General features: G+C 40.3%; 1 protein-coding gene across 3 annotated transcripts in view; it reads right to left on the reverse strand.

The window, feature by feature from the left end:
- LOC121958038 (exostosin-1c) overlaps positions 1-16,676 on the reverse strand; it is a 104,107-nt gene that overhangs the window by 11,777 nt on the left and 75,654 nt on the right. For all 3 annotated transcript variants that reach the window (XM_042506887.1, XM_042506885.1, XM_042506886.1), the window contains exon 3: positions 2,212-2,305. In XM_042506887.1, coding sequence (XP_042362821.1) covers positions 2,212-2,305 — 94 coding nt within the window. The remainder of the gene's footprint in view (positions 1-2,211; positions 2,306-16,676) is intronic.

Below are 16,676 nucleotides of genomic sequence, written 5' to 3' on the forward strand. Positions count from 1 at the left end.
AGACTGTCGACTTGGGTGGCAGCGAGAGAGCTACAACAGACGGGCCGGTTTAAACTGTCCTTTCGCTCTGCTGCCTTTGTGGTTTCTTCATTGTTTGTGTACTTGCACATTTTCACTGATGGACTTAAGCGAATCCAGTGTTTGTGTGAGTGTGTGTGTGTGTGTTAATGGACCCATTTTACTTTAAAAGGCCGAGCAAATAGCAAATAAAGCCTTTATGGTTAGATGTGCACTCAACACGACACAATGGTCTGGGGGAAACCACTTGCAGATGTGACCATTAAGGTGTTGATAACCAAAAGACCACATAAACCGCGGCTCTGGAACATAAACATTCTGCATCCTCTGCACTTCCTTGTTGACCGAACTGTATACGAGCTCATTGAATCAGAGCTGTTTCCTGGAAACATGTAATTTGGTCGCTAACAGTGTTAAGCAGAGGAAAATGCTGCAGCTAATGTTGTTAAGATGATTGCTGTGTTGGCATGTAGTATGTGGAGATTTCGGCTGTTTGTTTATGTGGACTGCAGAGAAACCAGAGAGTCGTGAAGTGCTCAGACAGGAACTCAGTTTTACAACGAATATAAATCAACATCACTTGTCAGTGTTATGTTACTGTATTTGACACTGTATGCTTGTGTGGAAATGAATGATTTACACTTTCAAACACACAGTATTATATAACATCAATTTTTATGTGCAGTCTTTGGAAGCGCTAGTCAGGCTTTTGCAACTTAAAAGGACAGTTAATATCACCTTAAAAAATTCATGTTTTTCCTCTTACCTGTAGCACTATTTATCAGTCTACATAGTTTTGATGTGAGTTGCCGAGTACAGATGTCTTCCTCTCTATAATTGAACTTACTGCATGTGGAGCTCAAAGCACCGAAAAGAGCATTTGTAAATCTGAACAACAGTTTCTCTTTACTTAAATCACGGTGGGGTTAGTCAAGATAATCCACAGACTGTGTTCTGAGCAGTTTCATGTAGGAACTACTCTCTTTCTACCAAACTACACACCATGTGAAGGGAAGCGTGAATCTACTCATGGACGAGAGGCTCGTGATTGTGACAGCAGGAGATGTAATTATTAATGGTGTCCTCCTCACCTGAGCTGTATATAACGATGGACGACATGACAATTCCCCCAAAGTGAGGCCAAAACATCTTGACCCCCCCCCCGGTGACAGCCGTATAAATCACAAACCCAGCAGCCTCCATGTGGGAAGGGCCAAACTCAAAGAAAAAGTCGTTTTTTGTCCCTTGAGGTCGTTCTCATCACCCTGGTTTTTGTTCAAATGATCGTTCTTCAGGTAAGTTTGGTCCTAATCAGTTATTTGTTGCTATAAAAGTGGGATTTGATGACATAATTGACAGCTGTGTGTGCCCGTCAGTGTGCTCGCATTTAGCAGTGCTGCTGGCGACTGGTCAGAAGGCAGGGACTCGTTACTGCGCAGACTCTGACCCTCGTCTATCTTTAAATACACAGTCTATGGCTGTAACATAAGCTAACACAGCGGTGCTATGTGAGCTAGCAGGAGATGATCACTTCCTTCATAGCAGTGATACAGTTGGCCGATGATAGTTCCTAAATGTAGCTGCTGTCTACAAGGTGGAAGTCATGATGTCTGTAAAGAGATTTTCAAATTTATGTTTTGGCACTTTGAGCACCACAAACTGAGTTTCATCTAGTTCCACTGTATTGGAGAGAAGGCCGATAAAGCTCTAACACTCACACCAAAACAATCTGGATTGATAACAGTGCTACAGGTGAGAGGAAAATATATATTTTCTATTTTTTTATTAATTTCTTAGTTATGTATTTTTGATTAAAAAAACTGATTAAAAATAGATTTTTTTAAATTCATTAGTTTTTCAGTTATGTATTTTTGATTTTTAATTAAATTGTCCTGATATAGCCCCTTTACACTTTGTTTAAATATTGAGTGTGCACAATAATATTATATATGTGCAAATGAGGTGGTTGATTTATGTGCTGGACTCTCAAACGTTGAGCCATTATTTCGGTGGCAGACACAAACTAAACTTATTCACACTGACAGTGGAAGCAGAAATGTGGTAAGAAGCTGATAGATTTACAGGGCCTCAAACATTGAGGAGTGCAGGTGCACAGCATGATAACAAGGCTAACCAGACGTCAGTAATGAATATTGCTGGTGGTGTTTATCACATTGAATAATATATAATTACCTGTAGCGACTCCAGGAAGCGAAAGGAGCCCAGGCGTCGACCTCGAGGCACCAAACAGAAAGTGGAGTTGTGGAGGAGCTCCTGGTAATCAAACCTAGAGAAAGAGAAGAACAATTACAAAACATTTAGTTATACATGTAATTTCATTATAACAGGAAAAACAGCACAGCCGATGTAACGGTGGAACAACAGTCTTATATTCAAAAGTCTACACTCAGCAAAAAGAAAACAGGACTCAACAGAATACAGCAAAAAGATCTTGAGGCATAGTTGTTATTAAAAGCAGGTACAGGGTTAAAGTTTAAGATGAATCTCTCAAGTTCTTCTGAAGAGCTAAAAAATTGACTCAACACGATAGTTATGTTCAAGTACACTTGAAGTGCACGGAAATATGTACTAGAAGCAGAGTGAAATGTGACCTGATCTTGTGCTAATTTTACTTTTTTATTCGGTCTTGTCTGAGTCTTGTTTCCTGGCTGCTGAGTGGAGTGACGGAGGTTAGCTCTGGAGTGAGAGTGAGTCCTGTGCTTTCAAACCACAGTAAGAGCTACAACCGAGTACTGACAAAAAAAGGTCTATAATATTTCATCTCCTCTTTTTGTCAAAATCAAAAAGATTTAAGTACAGTTTTCATTTTTCAAACTACATTTTGGACTCGTCTTTTTTTATTTACAATATAACTACAATATAAATTCTTTAAATCTTTAAATTCATAACATGTTGATTTAGTCACAGTTTGTGTGAAATGAAGTGGGTTCCATCTCATCATCGTCTTGACTTAGTAGTCTTAGTTAACACCAACCTCCTCTGACTGTAAAGATATATTTTCTCATTAAACTCTCTGATATGTCTCTGAATACATATGTCATATGTGTTTAGTCAGCTCTAGAGGCGTAGATTTAAGAGCCAAAGTTACCCGCTCGGGTACACTTGGTCATGCTCGACCACCGTAAGTTGCTAGTGCGCAGGCCTCGTGGGCCTAGTAATGCGGAAGATGTGTGTGCTCTCATACTGGGGGGAAGGAATGAACTGGGCCCCGCCACTGTGCTGTATCCATATCTTTTTAATACATCCATGACCTCGAGACATTTGCACCATAACATGACGAAGAAAAGGCACAAATTGATGCATGAAATTTCACCAAAATGCAGGAAATTGAATGGTTGACAAAGATATTTTCTGCCAGAGGTCCCCAGACTCCCCGTTTCATACCTGCCCCCCCAAATGGTAATACAAAACCTACTCCCTTGACCCAAGATATAAGAAATTGCTGCCAACAGTGAGCCCAAAACTATAGGTTAAAACATAGATGCAAGTTTTCTGTGAGAATGGAAATACCTGTCATTTCTTTTTTTTTTAAAACAAATAATCATCGGGTGGTGTGTCTGAACCCAGTTAAAAAAGCAATACAGCAGAAGAGAGTTTGTTGAAGAAGGAGAAGAAAAAAAAGCAGAAAGAGGAGGAAAAAAAAGAAGGAGAAGTTTCAAGAAAAATTGAGCAGCATCCACTGAAATGTCAACAATCAATATACTGATGTGTGGAAGATGGCAGCAGAAAAGCCCCAGCCCCGAACTCCTGCGATAACTAAACGATAGCAACAGATCAAATAAACAGCCTGCCTCTTAGGTGGCACACAACTCTTTTGATAAATGATATTTAACATCTGTCACACATAAAATAAACCAGGACTTTTGTGGCTTTCCATTTTTGATATTTAGTCATAATAGCTCTGATTATGCGCAGTAATAAATCTTCCAAGTCCCCCCTCCCTCCTTTTCTGACACGTTGGCACGGCTACAGATAGCTACTGTATAATGGAAAATATATCCATCACTGAGCTCATGAGTAAATATGCTCTAATCTCTGTTCTCTATTGATTTGTGTTGTAGACAAGGAGGTTTGAACTGGTGCCAAAGTAAGAAATTTTGAGTGCGCTGCTCCCACTGGCTGCTGCTGTACGTCACCCTCGCTGAGCTACGCCACTTTGCACTCATATTTCATACTGTATGAAAAAGAAGCCAAATGGAAACCTCTGCATCAATGCTCGCCTTCATCGGCCGAGTGGAACAGCAACGGACGGGTGGTGTAACGGTCTCATGGTAAAGAACTGCACAGTGGAGTAAACAGATGGAGAACAAACAGGCTCTTATGGGAGAGTTCACTCTGCTCCTCACCCCCTCCTCTAGGTCCTGCTCTCTCCTCTTCTTCCTCCTCAGCTCTCCCTCAACTCTGCATCCAACTCTCTGCTTGTTTATTTACAGAAAAGGGACGTCAGTGTAAAATATGCCTGCCATTAATCTTCTCACTCACTTACTCATTTATTTAACCCTCCTCGAGTCAAGAGACGCAGGCCTCTCTTTGCTCCTTGGATGAGAAAATTGGAGATTTCATTGCTGATGTTGGCGTCAATTAACACTGCTACACTCTCAAGATCTGAATGGATGTTCCTGTTTGAGCGTGTGTCAAAACACGCCAAACGGACACACACATACTGTACACAACACTAGCATCAGTTTACTAAAAGGCGGCCTTATTTGGCTATGGTTCTGCTGATATTTCTCCACCTGTTGACAGAGCTTTGCCACTGCTGTACATGTACACGTGTGCGTGGGATGGATCTGTGTGCATCTGCGGCAGTATAAATCTCCAGCACGGAGCGTTGAAGCATATTTGAAATGAATCTCTGAGCCAAAACATCAGTCACGACCGTTAAAGAGATTTACACAATGTATTTCGGAGGGATTTTGTGTCCAAATCTTGTTCTGAGATTTCGATTTAGGTTAACACATGCATTTAGTTATGCATGAGTAAATGATTTTTGTAGATTGCTTCTGTAAGGATGTACAAGTCCTCTGTGTATTCATGTGTTTGAGCCGAGGGAGTAGATAAATGAGCAACTGAGAGTGCATTCAAAAGTAAATATATTTACCTCTCCTTGAGCAAATACATTTTGTTTAGGCGCACTGGAGTGAGAATACATTAATGTTTTTCTGGTTATGTTTGTGCATGCAAGAGCTCTGTGTTTGCATGCACAGCATCTAATATGAGACAGTGGGGACCTCTTGTACGTTGCAAATGTAGTGAGACTGAGCTGGTTAGTCTGACCCACATTCGCTCTCTGTTCCTGCTGTTTGTGTGTTCGTGCATAATGCATTTGTGCGTGTTTGACGGTGTATAACTAGGAGTCAACTCGTGCATGGAGTGTGCATGTGCACGAGTTGGTCTGTCTAGCCGACCAGCCTGCTGGCTGCTGTTCCTTAATGAGAGAATGTACTTAAATCAGGGAACAAGTACATCATTTAACAGTGTTTTGTTTCCAACAACAAACAACCAGGCCTGCTGTGACTCTCTTCACTCGGCCCCTCTCGTCTTGTTATCTTCTCGCCTTTCAGCGTGCTTGTTTGTTGCTGTCGTGCGTCATATAGATTCTGCAGGAAACAGTTAAAACACTGTAGTGTAGATGTCTGTATGCTTATCGATGTGTTGTATTATTACACTAGTTCAAATGACCATGTCTATGTGTGAATGTGTCTGTGTATATCAATCAATCCTTTGATTGTCACATGTACTTATACAAGGTACAACTCCAGTGGTGTAATGTAACAAAGGAATGATACTTTGTTACCATACATAAGTATATTTTGGGAGTATCTGTACTTTATTTGATTTTTAAATATTTCAATCAGCCTTTACTTTTTCTTCACTACATGTCCTGAATAAAATGTATACTTTTACTTCAATACATTTCGCCTAAGCATTTAAGTTACTGACTACAAAGTGAACAAGAGAGGAGGGAACGGACAGATGAACAAAGGAATGGAAGGAAGGAAAAGTTTTTTAAGGAGGTGTCAAAAATGTTCTTCATAATTATCAAAATTTTGACAGCTTCCTCTTCTATTAACAGGATATTGTTGTGCTTTGACTTTCATTAAATTGAATATCATGAAATTACTTTTGATACATCAGTGCTTTTATATATCAGATACTTTAAAAATTTTACTCAAGTAATATTCTAATTTCTAACTTTGACTTCTACCAAAGTCTTTTCTGGTGAGAAATTTGTATTTTTACTCAAGCATGGCTTTCAGGTACTTCAACCACCACTGTTCACCACAATCACACCACAGTCTATCATTAATTTCTCACATGAAAGGGTACAACTCCACTGAAATACGACTATGTCAGCTCCTTCAACTTGTGCATTGTGTTATAATCGCACGTCTCCAGTCTGGCTGCAGTGTGTGTGTGTTTATGGCATCCCAGGTGGTTCTGGTAATCCATGGTCTCCAGCTGTAGAGTGATTTAACTATAGTTTTGGGTACAGTCGCTTCTGCTGTTTTGCAAATGAAATATGGCAAAAACTGAGTAAATGAACTGATGTCATTGCTGACGTTAACGGTGGTGTCCTCGTATGTCCTCTAACCTCTTACTCACTCCATCTTTCACGGTACTGGGCGGATGCCTAATGGTTTGTTTAAATATCTTTAACTCAATAAGATTTCAGGGTGTTTATTCCCCCTGTGGTGCAGGGCGGGCAGGACTGGGACAGCATCTCACATTCCTGCTGTCACACCCATCGCTGTTCACCATAAAGCACACTTCCACTCTCCCTCTGCTCTGTCAGATCAGCGTATAGAAAAGAGTCACCTGGATGTGTGGCGCTGTCCAGGATTTTGCCAAGTCTCAGTAAAAATAAGGATATTACATTTTCTGATATCCTGTTGGAAACTGATGTGGGCGTGGAGATTGTCCAATTTATGCAGACAACCATGGAAAAAAAACCCAAGGCTCTCCAACTTTGGGTAAAATAATCTTGTGTATTTATTCTTTGCTTTGCTCAAAGAATAATCTTGATGAGTGACTCAGCCACACATTACCAGTGTCCAACGCCAACAACCAAAAGCACCACCAACACTTGAAAGATAGACATAAGAGCATACATTTAGCACAATTTTGGCGAGAGTGGACTGGAAGTGTCTGCGCCTACGTTTTTGGGGTGTTAGAGAACTGGTTTTATCCACATGAGAGCTGAAGTCGGTAGAAAATTCATTTGTAACTGTCATTTTCAAGCAAAAACCAAGAATTTGCATATTCCAGCCTCTAAAATATGAAAATGTCCACATTTTCTTGGTATGATAGTATGACAGTAAACTGAATTTCTTTGTTTTCATAAAAGATTCTGCAGATGTTATATTATTCTCTACAAGCTAGGTGGGTGGGTGAACTTGCCCTTTAAATGCCTCTTCAGCTTATCTGCAAGAAAAATCGGAGCATTTGCATGTGCATGAGTGAATAACTGAGTCACTGTGTCTGTGATTGGGGTTTGGCTCGTAGGTAAACCCAGCTAAATAGCAATGACTCACTGTGTATTCATGTGGATGTGATTGCATGCATGTCATTTCATATCGTGCGTGGCAAAGAATGTAGCGCACCAGACTCCCTGCATATTAATGTGGGAAAGCATGCATACAGTATTAAGTGCTGTATTGTACACGCATGGACCTGTACTTACAGCATAATAAAGAGGTGTTTAAATGAAAGCTATGTGCGCTGGATGGAAGTTTACATCACTGTTATCTTTTAGCCCTCACTGTGAATGTGCCCATATCTGCATTGTGTGGATTACATTAGATTACATTACAAAACAGATATACCGGTAGATTATTGTTGTGTCAAACAGCATATTTGAATGAAAACAGCTGATTTATGATGTAAGCATGCATCTAAGAATGTAATATACTCTATAGTGTGCAACTTTGTTCCCCTTTAATGAATTTGTAGATCTGTAGGAAATACTGAAAATGGCAATCGCAACTTCCAAGAGACATCTGTGAATCAATTTGTTTTTGTTCGAAAAGTCTTAACTCATTGATACTCAATCTACACTGATGTAAAAATCAGCAAATCCATAAACTCCCCCTTCAGACACATTTTAAAGTATGTTTAATACATACTAATTTATGAATATTCTGTTTAACAAGATTTTCCCGACTAAAAAGTCTAAAAAAAATCCTGAAGCAGATGTACTCTCCCTAAGTGAAAAACCCTGAATCTGCCATCCTTTCGTGTATTAGACAGAGATGGGCTTTCTTATTAGTGGCATACCAACCTTGCGCACTATGTGTTTGAATCTCAGATTTTAGGGAAATGCACAGAAATCACCCTCTGTAAAACTTTGCACAGGTACAAGTAAATAAAGTCAAGATCATTCATTTTAAAGGGCATAAAAAGAAGAAATACACATATTTGAGAGGAGGAGGACTGTAACTTTAAAGCTACTGAAATCATTATTGTACTATTCACAATGGATAAAATGACTGCATGTGAAAAGGGTTGCTCTTAGCGATGAAGCAACATAGCTTTCTTTCAGCTCATTGTTTTGGTTTTACAGCCTCATCAGCATTGTTTCCAGGCGCAGCAGGAAGCTGTTTTCAGTGGAAAAGCTCTAAACCCACTGTACACTATCTGCTGAGCACCAAACATGACTCCTGATGAATGCTAATGTTGCTCTGTGCCTGCTACACGTGTAAATAACTGTTTGCTGACAAGCTGGGCACGACAAATGTGTCACTGTTGTGTTTACAGCTGTTTTTTTGTGGCCTCCAAGTGGCTAAAAATATAGTTAATGCAGATTAAAGAAGATGGAACCACCAATAATTTATCATTTCTACAACATGACGAACTGACTACGAATCTACTCTATTAATGGACTAAATGTTTCTTATGTAGTTATTTTTGGAACATGTGTACAAGCTGTAGAAACATCATATTTTGACACTAGGTGTTGTCTGAATACATTTTCATCTCATTTGAGTACTTCTGATTGCACATCTTGTTTTTTGATGAAAGACTGATTACACTTATATCTGTACAAGTCAGCACAGCTTTCTGTGTATGTGTGTGTGTGTGTGTGTGTGTGTGTGTGTGTGTGTGTGTGTGTGTGTGCGCACATCTGTGCACATGCTGTTTCCTCCCACCTTTTTCCAATCCCCTGATCCCCCAGGAGGACAGATATAGTTAAATATTAAACATCCAATATGGAGCCAATCTATGCGGAGTGATAAGAGAAGTTGTAGTCAGGATCGACGCTCACACACAGATTCGATGTCTTCATATTGCTATCCTTTTTTTCCTATTTATGTCTCAGATAGCTGGAGTCTCATACTGAGACATAAATAGAGACACAGGCCACGGAGTTTCTCACACCCACCCAGTGTCTCCCACACACACACACACACACACACACACACACACACACACACACACACACACACTGCACAGCAGGCTCTTTCTCTTCATGTCGAGGCATTAGGCTCAGCAGGATACTACTATCATCAAAGCGGTGTTTACGAAGATGGCACCGTCCCGAGTCACCGACTGCTTATATGTGTGTGTGCGTTTTGTATTGTCTGATAAGTAAATCTGCTTCCCCTCGACCCCATCGTGTCCCGAGCCCTTCCTCTCTTCAGCTTCACCCTCCCTGACTTGTTTCTCCGTTCTTCTCACCCTCCATTTTGTCTGTATGTGTGACTCTTATTTATCTCTACTAACAAAACTGCTTTTCACTCAGTGTTTCCCTGTTTCCTCTCTTTCTGCTTATCCACTTACGTTACACTCATTCCTGGTGTGCACTAAACACTGACCATTTAATGAGTATCGACTAAGTGAAAGTGGAGAGGTGAGGGATGGAGGGGAGGCAGCTGGGAGGGTGGATGCTCCCTGACTGACAGCAGCTTCTGGTCAGTTGATCTCCGCTCTGCTTCCTGTAAAGGTCAGGTGTCAGTGAGAGTGTGTGTGCTCCAGCTATGTGTGCGCATGCATGTGTGTGTTTCCGTTCGTGAACACAAGTGTGTGGTTGACCAAGGTTATAGATTAGCCGCCACGGCGCTAACAGGCATCTGTCAATACTTTTCATTCTCATGCACACCTCATCAAGCACAACAAGACCTGAATGACAGAAGCGACTGTCTCGGTAATAATGACGCAGGCACACACATCCGTGTACGGGTAATCATGGCCAAAGCAATAAGCTTCTCCGATAACCATCACTGCCACTTTAAAGTGAAATGAAATTGCGCTGTGTATCATGTACGAGACCATTGCTTTATTTTCACCCTTTGATTGAATAAATTAAGAATCACAAGGAAATCTATGGAAATGAAGTAACTGATTTATATCACAGCTCACCTTACAGCCTCTTTAAGATGCGTATAATATACTGTGATTGCAAGGTCTCAGCTTTAATTCTGGCGAGGAACCTGTTGTATGCATGGGGGTTTTTCTAGGTCTGAAAAATTAAGCCAATGCAGAAGTTCCTTAAAGCTGCACTCTTTCCAAGGATTACGGAGCAATTTTACTGGTTGCAAAAAGAAGTCAGATTGTAGATACAAGTCTACAAGACATCAAGACATCTGACATTAAGAGTCAAAAACGATAAAGCAGGGTATTCTTAATGGCATGATTGGCAAATTGTTACCATGGCAGTGTCCTCGGGTTCTCAGTCAGAACAAATACGTCACACCTCCACAGCGCCACACTCTTATCTAAATATGGTCACTATTGGCTCCAAAAAACAAGAAAATGACAAACAAAATGCCAAACTCGAGTAGGCACTATATTGCAATACCCCACTGCTGACAAGCCGGGGGATGGCAAGAACCTGCTACAACCACTATGTTCATGTTTTTGATTTTTTACATTATTTTCAAGGGCCAGAGCAGGTACTCTACCTTGTGTTGACATTTTTACTTCCAGAGATATTCTGTATCATAGCAACCACAGGCAAGCAAAGCCTCGCAGCTGAAAACACGCTGCACCCCTTATTGTGCCTCATTGCCCTTCTGTGTTCGACATTCAACAATAAAAATGTGAATTTGTTTTGAAACTGTGTCAAACTTTGTCATTTAAAAAGCAGCAATACAAGTAATAAAGCCAAATAATAACTCTTGTTAATATGGCACTAAAATCAGGATAAATGAAGTAATCCATATTTCCAAAATACCACTAATACCTCATATGGTGCTCTTAAACCAACATTAATCATCGCAGAGGAAATGTATTCACCACAACAGCCCTAAATTAAAGGCTTCAAAACTGTAATCCACAAACTGGTTTAAAAAACACTCAAAACATATAAGAAAATTACTACAGTTACAGCAGCATCACCCACAGCTATTCGATTCGTAGATTTAAAATCTACTTATATGATTTTTTAATTTAAAATATGGGAAACCCTCTTAGCCTGAAACCATGCAAATGTCAAAAATAAATCAAGTGGGAAGAACGCCATCTCTTATTCAAACAGTATGTAAATCATGTCACAAAAACTGACTTTTTCTACTAGAAAATAGAGCCCTGTCCTTCTGTGCTGCTGAAAACGGCCTTCATCACATCCTGGCTCGACTGCAAAAGTGTATTCTTCTATGTTCTGCTCACTCACTCCTGCTGGTTCACCAAACTTCTCCACAGTCCTTCCTACATGCCAGCGTCGGTGGAGGTCAATTGTTTCTTATCCAATAATCACACACTGGCCAAAAATATATTGGAAAGTGATCTTGATGCTACCTGCTTCACGTGATTCTGACGACTATTTTTAAAATAATGGAGCACACTCTATTTAACTCTATTTCCTTTTTTTTTTTTTTTTACATTATTTTGCTGATGCCATTATCCAGAGCAACTTAGAACAAGTTTGAAATATGACACTGTTTCTACAGTATGATTCATGGCCACAGAAATAACATAACATGGTTTCTCCCCGGCTTTAAAATAAAAGACCAGTACTAAAGGGAAAAAGGACAGAAAAATGATGAATAAATAGAGAGGAAGAAATATGTATGAAGCCAGCTGCTGCTGCAGCCTCTGGGTCTCAGGGGGAAGGGACGGTTGGAAGAGAGTCACAAAACTACAGCTCTGTCTGCAGGCGGTGGGTCAGACGCTGGACCGCAAGCTACACTAAACATGCCGTCATACAGCGGCAGGAGCAGAGGGGTAAAAAGAAACATATTATTCCTGTATTTTACAGTGAGTGAAGTATTATTTGGACAGTATAGCACAAGGAGTCTCTGTCTGTCCTTTGATTTCCTTGACAACCAGTCATTTGATTGACACTTGCTGAGTGTATTGCTGAGGACTCAAAGCAGTGCACAAGTGTGAGCACTTGAGCTCTACAGGACATATTTATTAGTAGTGTTTCATGTACACACCGTGTAGTGCACAGATACTCAACTCGCTGTGCCTGGGGGCCACTTTTGCAAAAAAACGAAGGAAAACAAAACAAAAAAAAAACCCAATAATATTTATTAGTTTACATAATAAATGAATTGCCTATGTTGGGGAGCCCAAGGGTCATTTTTTTTTTTTACAAACAAGCTCTATTTTCATGCTTTTTATGGCATCACATTTACACTCAAAATAGAGCGTTCTCGGTATGAATCAACATTTCTTTCACTGTGAATTAGAAAATGGATGTTACCCTATCATGGGCTAGATTTAGTCCGCAGGCCATGAATTCAATATCACTGATTATTTTTTGTTTATTGCAAACCCTGTTGTATATTGCTTGGATCAAAGTTTTGTAATTTATTGCTTTACCTTCAGTGAGCTTTTTCTTAAAGCCCATTTGGGTTTCTAACCTCTCCGGCACCTGTTTTACTATATTCTTTTTTACCTGTTTTCTGTTTTTAATAGTGCAAAAAAATACATGAATGAATGAATAAAATGAAAAGAATATTGCAGGGGGACCCTTTGTAACTGTTACACAGCAAAACAGCCTGCTGGGTACAGCTCGCTCTCCGTCACTCGCTCCATTCAAAAACAGATGATGAAGGACCCGAGATGTTAAACTGTAGCAAACTAGCATTTCAAGCATTATCGATGCAGCTTCGACAGTGAAGGCCTTTGTTTCAGGAAACAGTCAGACCTGAACGTCCTTGAGGCCACAAAATGTTTGTGTGAGCTGTTGTACCCAAACATGAGGGGATGCAACACTGTTATATGAGGAGTGATTTACAAGACCCAAGGAAGCACAGCGTCGAGTGTTAAGTTGTTTGGTTCTCCAGAAAGCAATTCCAGCGATCACTGCACTGGTTTAAGGGATGAGACGAGAGAAAAATAAGAAGACCAAATTATAGATTACAGGGTATAGAAGGGAAAAAGAGGAACAAGAGATGCAGAGAATTAGAAAAACAAGATGGAGAGGAAGGCAGGAGGCTAAGTAGACAGTTCAGGTTTCAGTGTGCGGAGGAATGACGTCTTCTCGTATCCACTTACATTAAATAGGGAGAGAGGATCTAAAAGAGGGATGACTGTGAAGGATGTCTCGGTGATGTCACACAGAGGAAACACTGCCCATAATCTTGACTTTTTCTCCACCTCATCATCCCTTTTGTCTTCATCTTTCAACTTATTTCAGTAATACCGGAGTCAATAAAGAAAATGAACTGCTGTTTGTGTGTGTGGGAGGAGAGTCAACAAGAGAAAGAGAAGGTGCATCCAGATGTTAAATCCTATCCTGCAGCTGTTGCACTGTTATAGCTGTCTCTCCTACGCACACGCACACACACACACACACACACACACACAACCTCATCGACTGTCTTAATAACAGATGGACAGATAAGCCATCTCCTCCAACCACTCCTTATTCATCTTCTATTCTCTCACTCTTCCTCTCCGTTTCCTCATCTTTCAGCACCTTGATGACGATCTAGTGTGACTATCACAAAAACTACAGTTCTTTCACGAGGATGATTTCATGATTAAATGACATCTGAGGAGGATGTAGATTACTGTATTTTCAGACGGTGCTTCCAAAAATATAAAATTAGAGAGACCAAAAACGGACAGAGCTGCAGTGTGTTATTCACAGGAGCCAGCATGAAATTACACACATCTTGAATTCTGTCCCAGCGCACCTAAACTGGTAAATGAGATTTATTTTTAGAAGGAAATAAGGAGCTCTCCTGCTTATAGATCCAGCAAAGAGTCTGAAGACCAACTCAGGACAAGTAACACGAGTAACTGCAGCGAGACATTTCAATGGGATTGTACTACACTGTCATTGAAATGGTATTAAACTTCAAACTGTCGGCCCAGATCCTCGGGGCTCTGCTCACTCTTTTAATGAGGCTTTCACATGAACCGATGTCACTGTCAATCTGCACATCAATTGTCCAATAACAGGCACATCCAAAGTCCAGCCAGGGGCCAATCGTGACTCTCGGACCAATTTTAAATAGCCATCGGGTTGATTTTCAAAATATACTGCGGTCTGCCACACAATATTGCATAATCCAGCATGATCACTTTGCAGTCTTTCCATTCACCTCACACTGAGAGCACTATAACACAGTACAGTGTTTTAATAAAGAAACAGCAAAAAGCAAACTGAACAGCTGACATTTCCTGCTTCGCATCAGACATGGGCACAGCAAAGAAATGTAAAATGGACAGCGAGGACTGCTGCTTTCAGGATGTAAAGTTGAATAGGTTTCACTGAAAGATGACACAGTATGAAATTAAGTTATCCATGTGTGTTTTTCATCCCTATACTCCTGTTGGATAGAGGCCATCACTTTCTTTATTTGTTTTTTGTTTTTTTTGCAAGAGATTTCTTTGTTAGTGTTTTCGTCTGAGCTCATCTCACTGGTTTAAAGATTTTTTTGTATCTATAAAAACTATCTTAATATGTTTTCTTTACTTTCTATTATTACTCATTTAGTCATGAATGTTTAATGTTAGAGAGAACTGTAGGGGACCCTGTGTTGCATTTGGTTCTTAATCTTTCTCTCCACTGACTTTCTGTCAGCTCATTGCTGCCTTCTCTTTAGCAGGGGAAAGAAACAACAGCAATTATTCATATCAAATGCTTTTTTTTCATTTTTAAATAGCCCTGCTTATCTTAAAATACTAAAAGATGCAATGCATTTATATTTATTTGAAGCTAAAAGTAGGCTTTAAAATGTCACAGACTGAGACTTACTGGCATTTGGACCATTTCATTGCTATTCTGCTGCTACGGCAACAGTTTTGGTCCCCGTTTACTTCTTGGCTTCCTGTTCGTCGCAGCTACAGCCATGCTCTGACCCTAACACACACCTGGAGCTCCACAAGAGTCTTTCAGATTTTAATCATCAGAAAGGGAGGGCTAACTTCTGCCAGCTTTCTCAGGCTTGCAGAGAAAAAAAAAGACAAGGCAGTTATGTCTGATGCCTTCAGTGCAGTCGACCTCGCTGTATCAAAAGCCACCATTCCTCTGTGTCTCTTTGCTATCTAGCAGCAGACTCACTAATGGATTTTCTGCCACGCGGCTTACCAAGAGTCATTACTGTTGAGGGCTCGAGTGCTGGGCTAAAAAGGAGTGATTTTTTTTTCTCCCTTTGCATTTGGATCCGATTGTTGTTTCCCCTTTGCGACAGTGAGTCGTCGTTTCCTCGGGAGTGACAATTAAAAGCTTCGGTTACAATAATAATTCTGTAGATATGTATTTTCCTTTCATAACCTGCTTTGACATCTCTATTTACTTTTTTTTCACCCTGTTCCCCAATGACATGTTAAAGATGTCGTATAAGCTAATTCAAAAAATGGTTGTTAATAAGAGAAACATACACTATTCATGAGCTGGGAACATACAATTAGCACATGGCATGTGACTATAACAAGCGGACGGGATTGTGTTAATGCAGCTGCCTCGCTCCATGTGAAACTCTCTGGTATTGTATCTGTCAACAGTGTCATTATGCTGGCAGCAACTCATATTGTCAGCTTTTTAAATTAACACTAATTACATTAGCACCATTGCATAAACAGCACTGAAATCCCTTGATGCACACCTGCTTCATGAGTTCAGGCTCAACTTTTATCACCATGTACTTTTCACAATTTACCTCTCACGTCTATCTTTTTTTTTTTTTTTAAAGATTATTTTTTGGGCTTTTATTGCCTGTAATGGAGAGGAAAGTTTAAGTGTGAAGGGGGGGGGGCAGCAAAGTGTTGAGGCCGGATTTGAACCCACGGCCGCTGTGGCGAGGATACAGCCTCTGTATATGGGGCGCCGCTCTACCCACTGAGCCGCCAGGCGCCGCACCTTCCGTGTCTATCTGCTCTTATCACCTTATACAGCAAAGCCCGAGGAGGGGAGAGATAAATCTCAGTGGCCAACGGATGATTGCAAGGAGAGAAAAGAAGAATATGAACAAGAAAATGGTTTATTTTTTGGATAAATAACTGTTTTCTATCTAACTTTTCTCTATTCAGGCAGTAAATAATTGAAATAAAACTATCCAAGAAGTGAAATCCACCTTTTTAGGTTTATCTGCACTCAGATCACCATAATATGCAGCCTGTATCAAGTGTGTTACAATTAGTGCTCATGTATGGAAAACTGGCCGACATCGAAATTTGACAGCTAATGCTTCATCGGACAGCCTTTTTTGCTTATTCTTTGATCAGATAATTCCTGATGG

This window comes from Plectropomus leopardus, chromosome 18, assembly GCF_008729295.1.
Source record: "Plectropomus leopardus isolate mb chromosome 18, YSFRI_Pleo_2.0, whole genome shotgun sequence".
Taxonomy (NCBI): Eukaryota; Metazoa; Chordata; class Actinopteri; order Perciformes; family Serranidae; genus Plectropomus; species Plectropomus leopardus.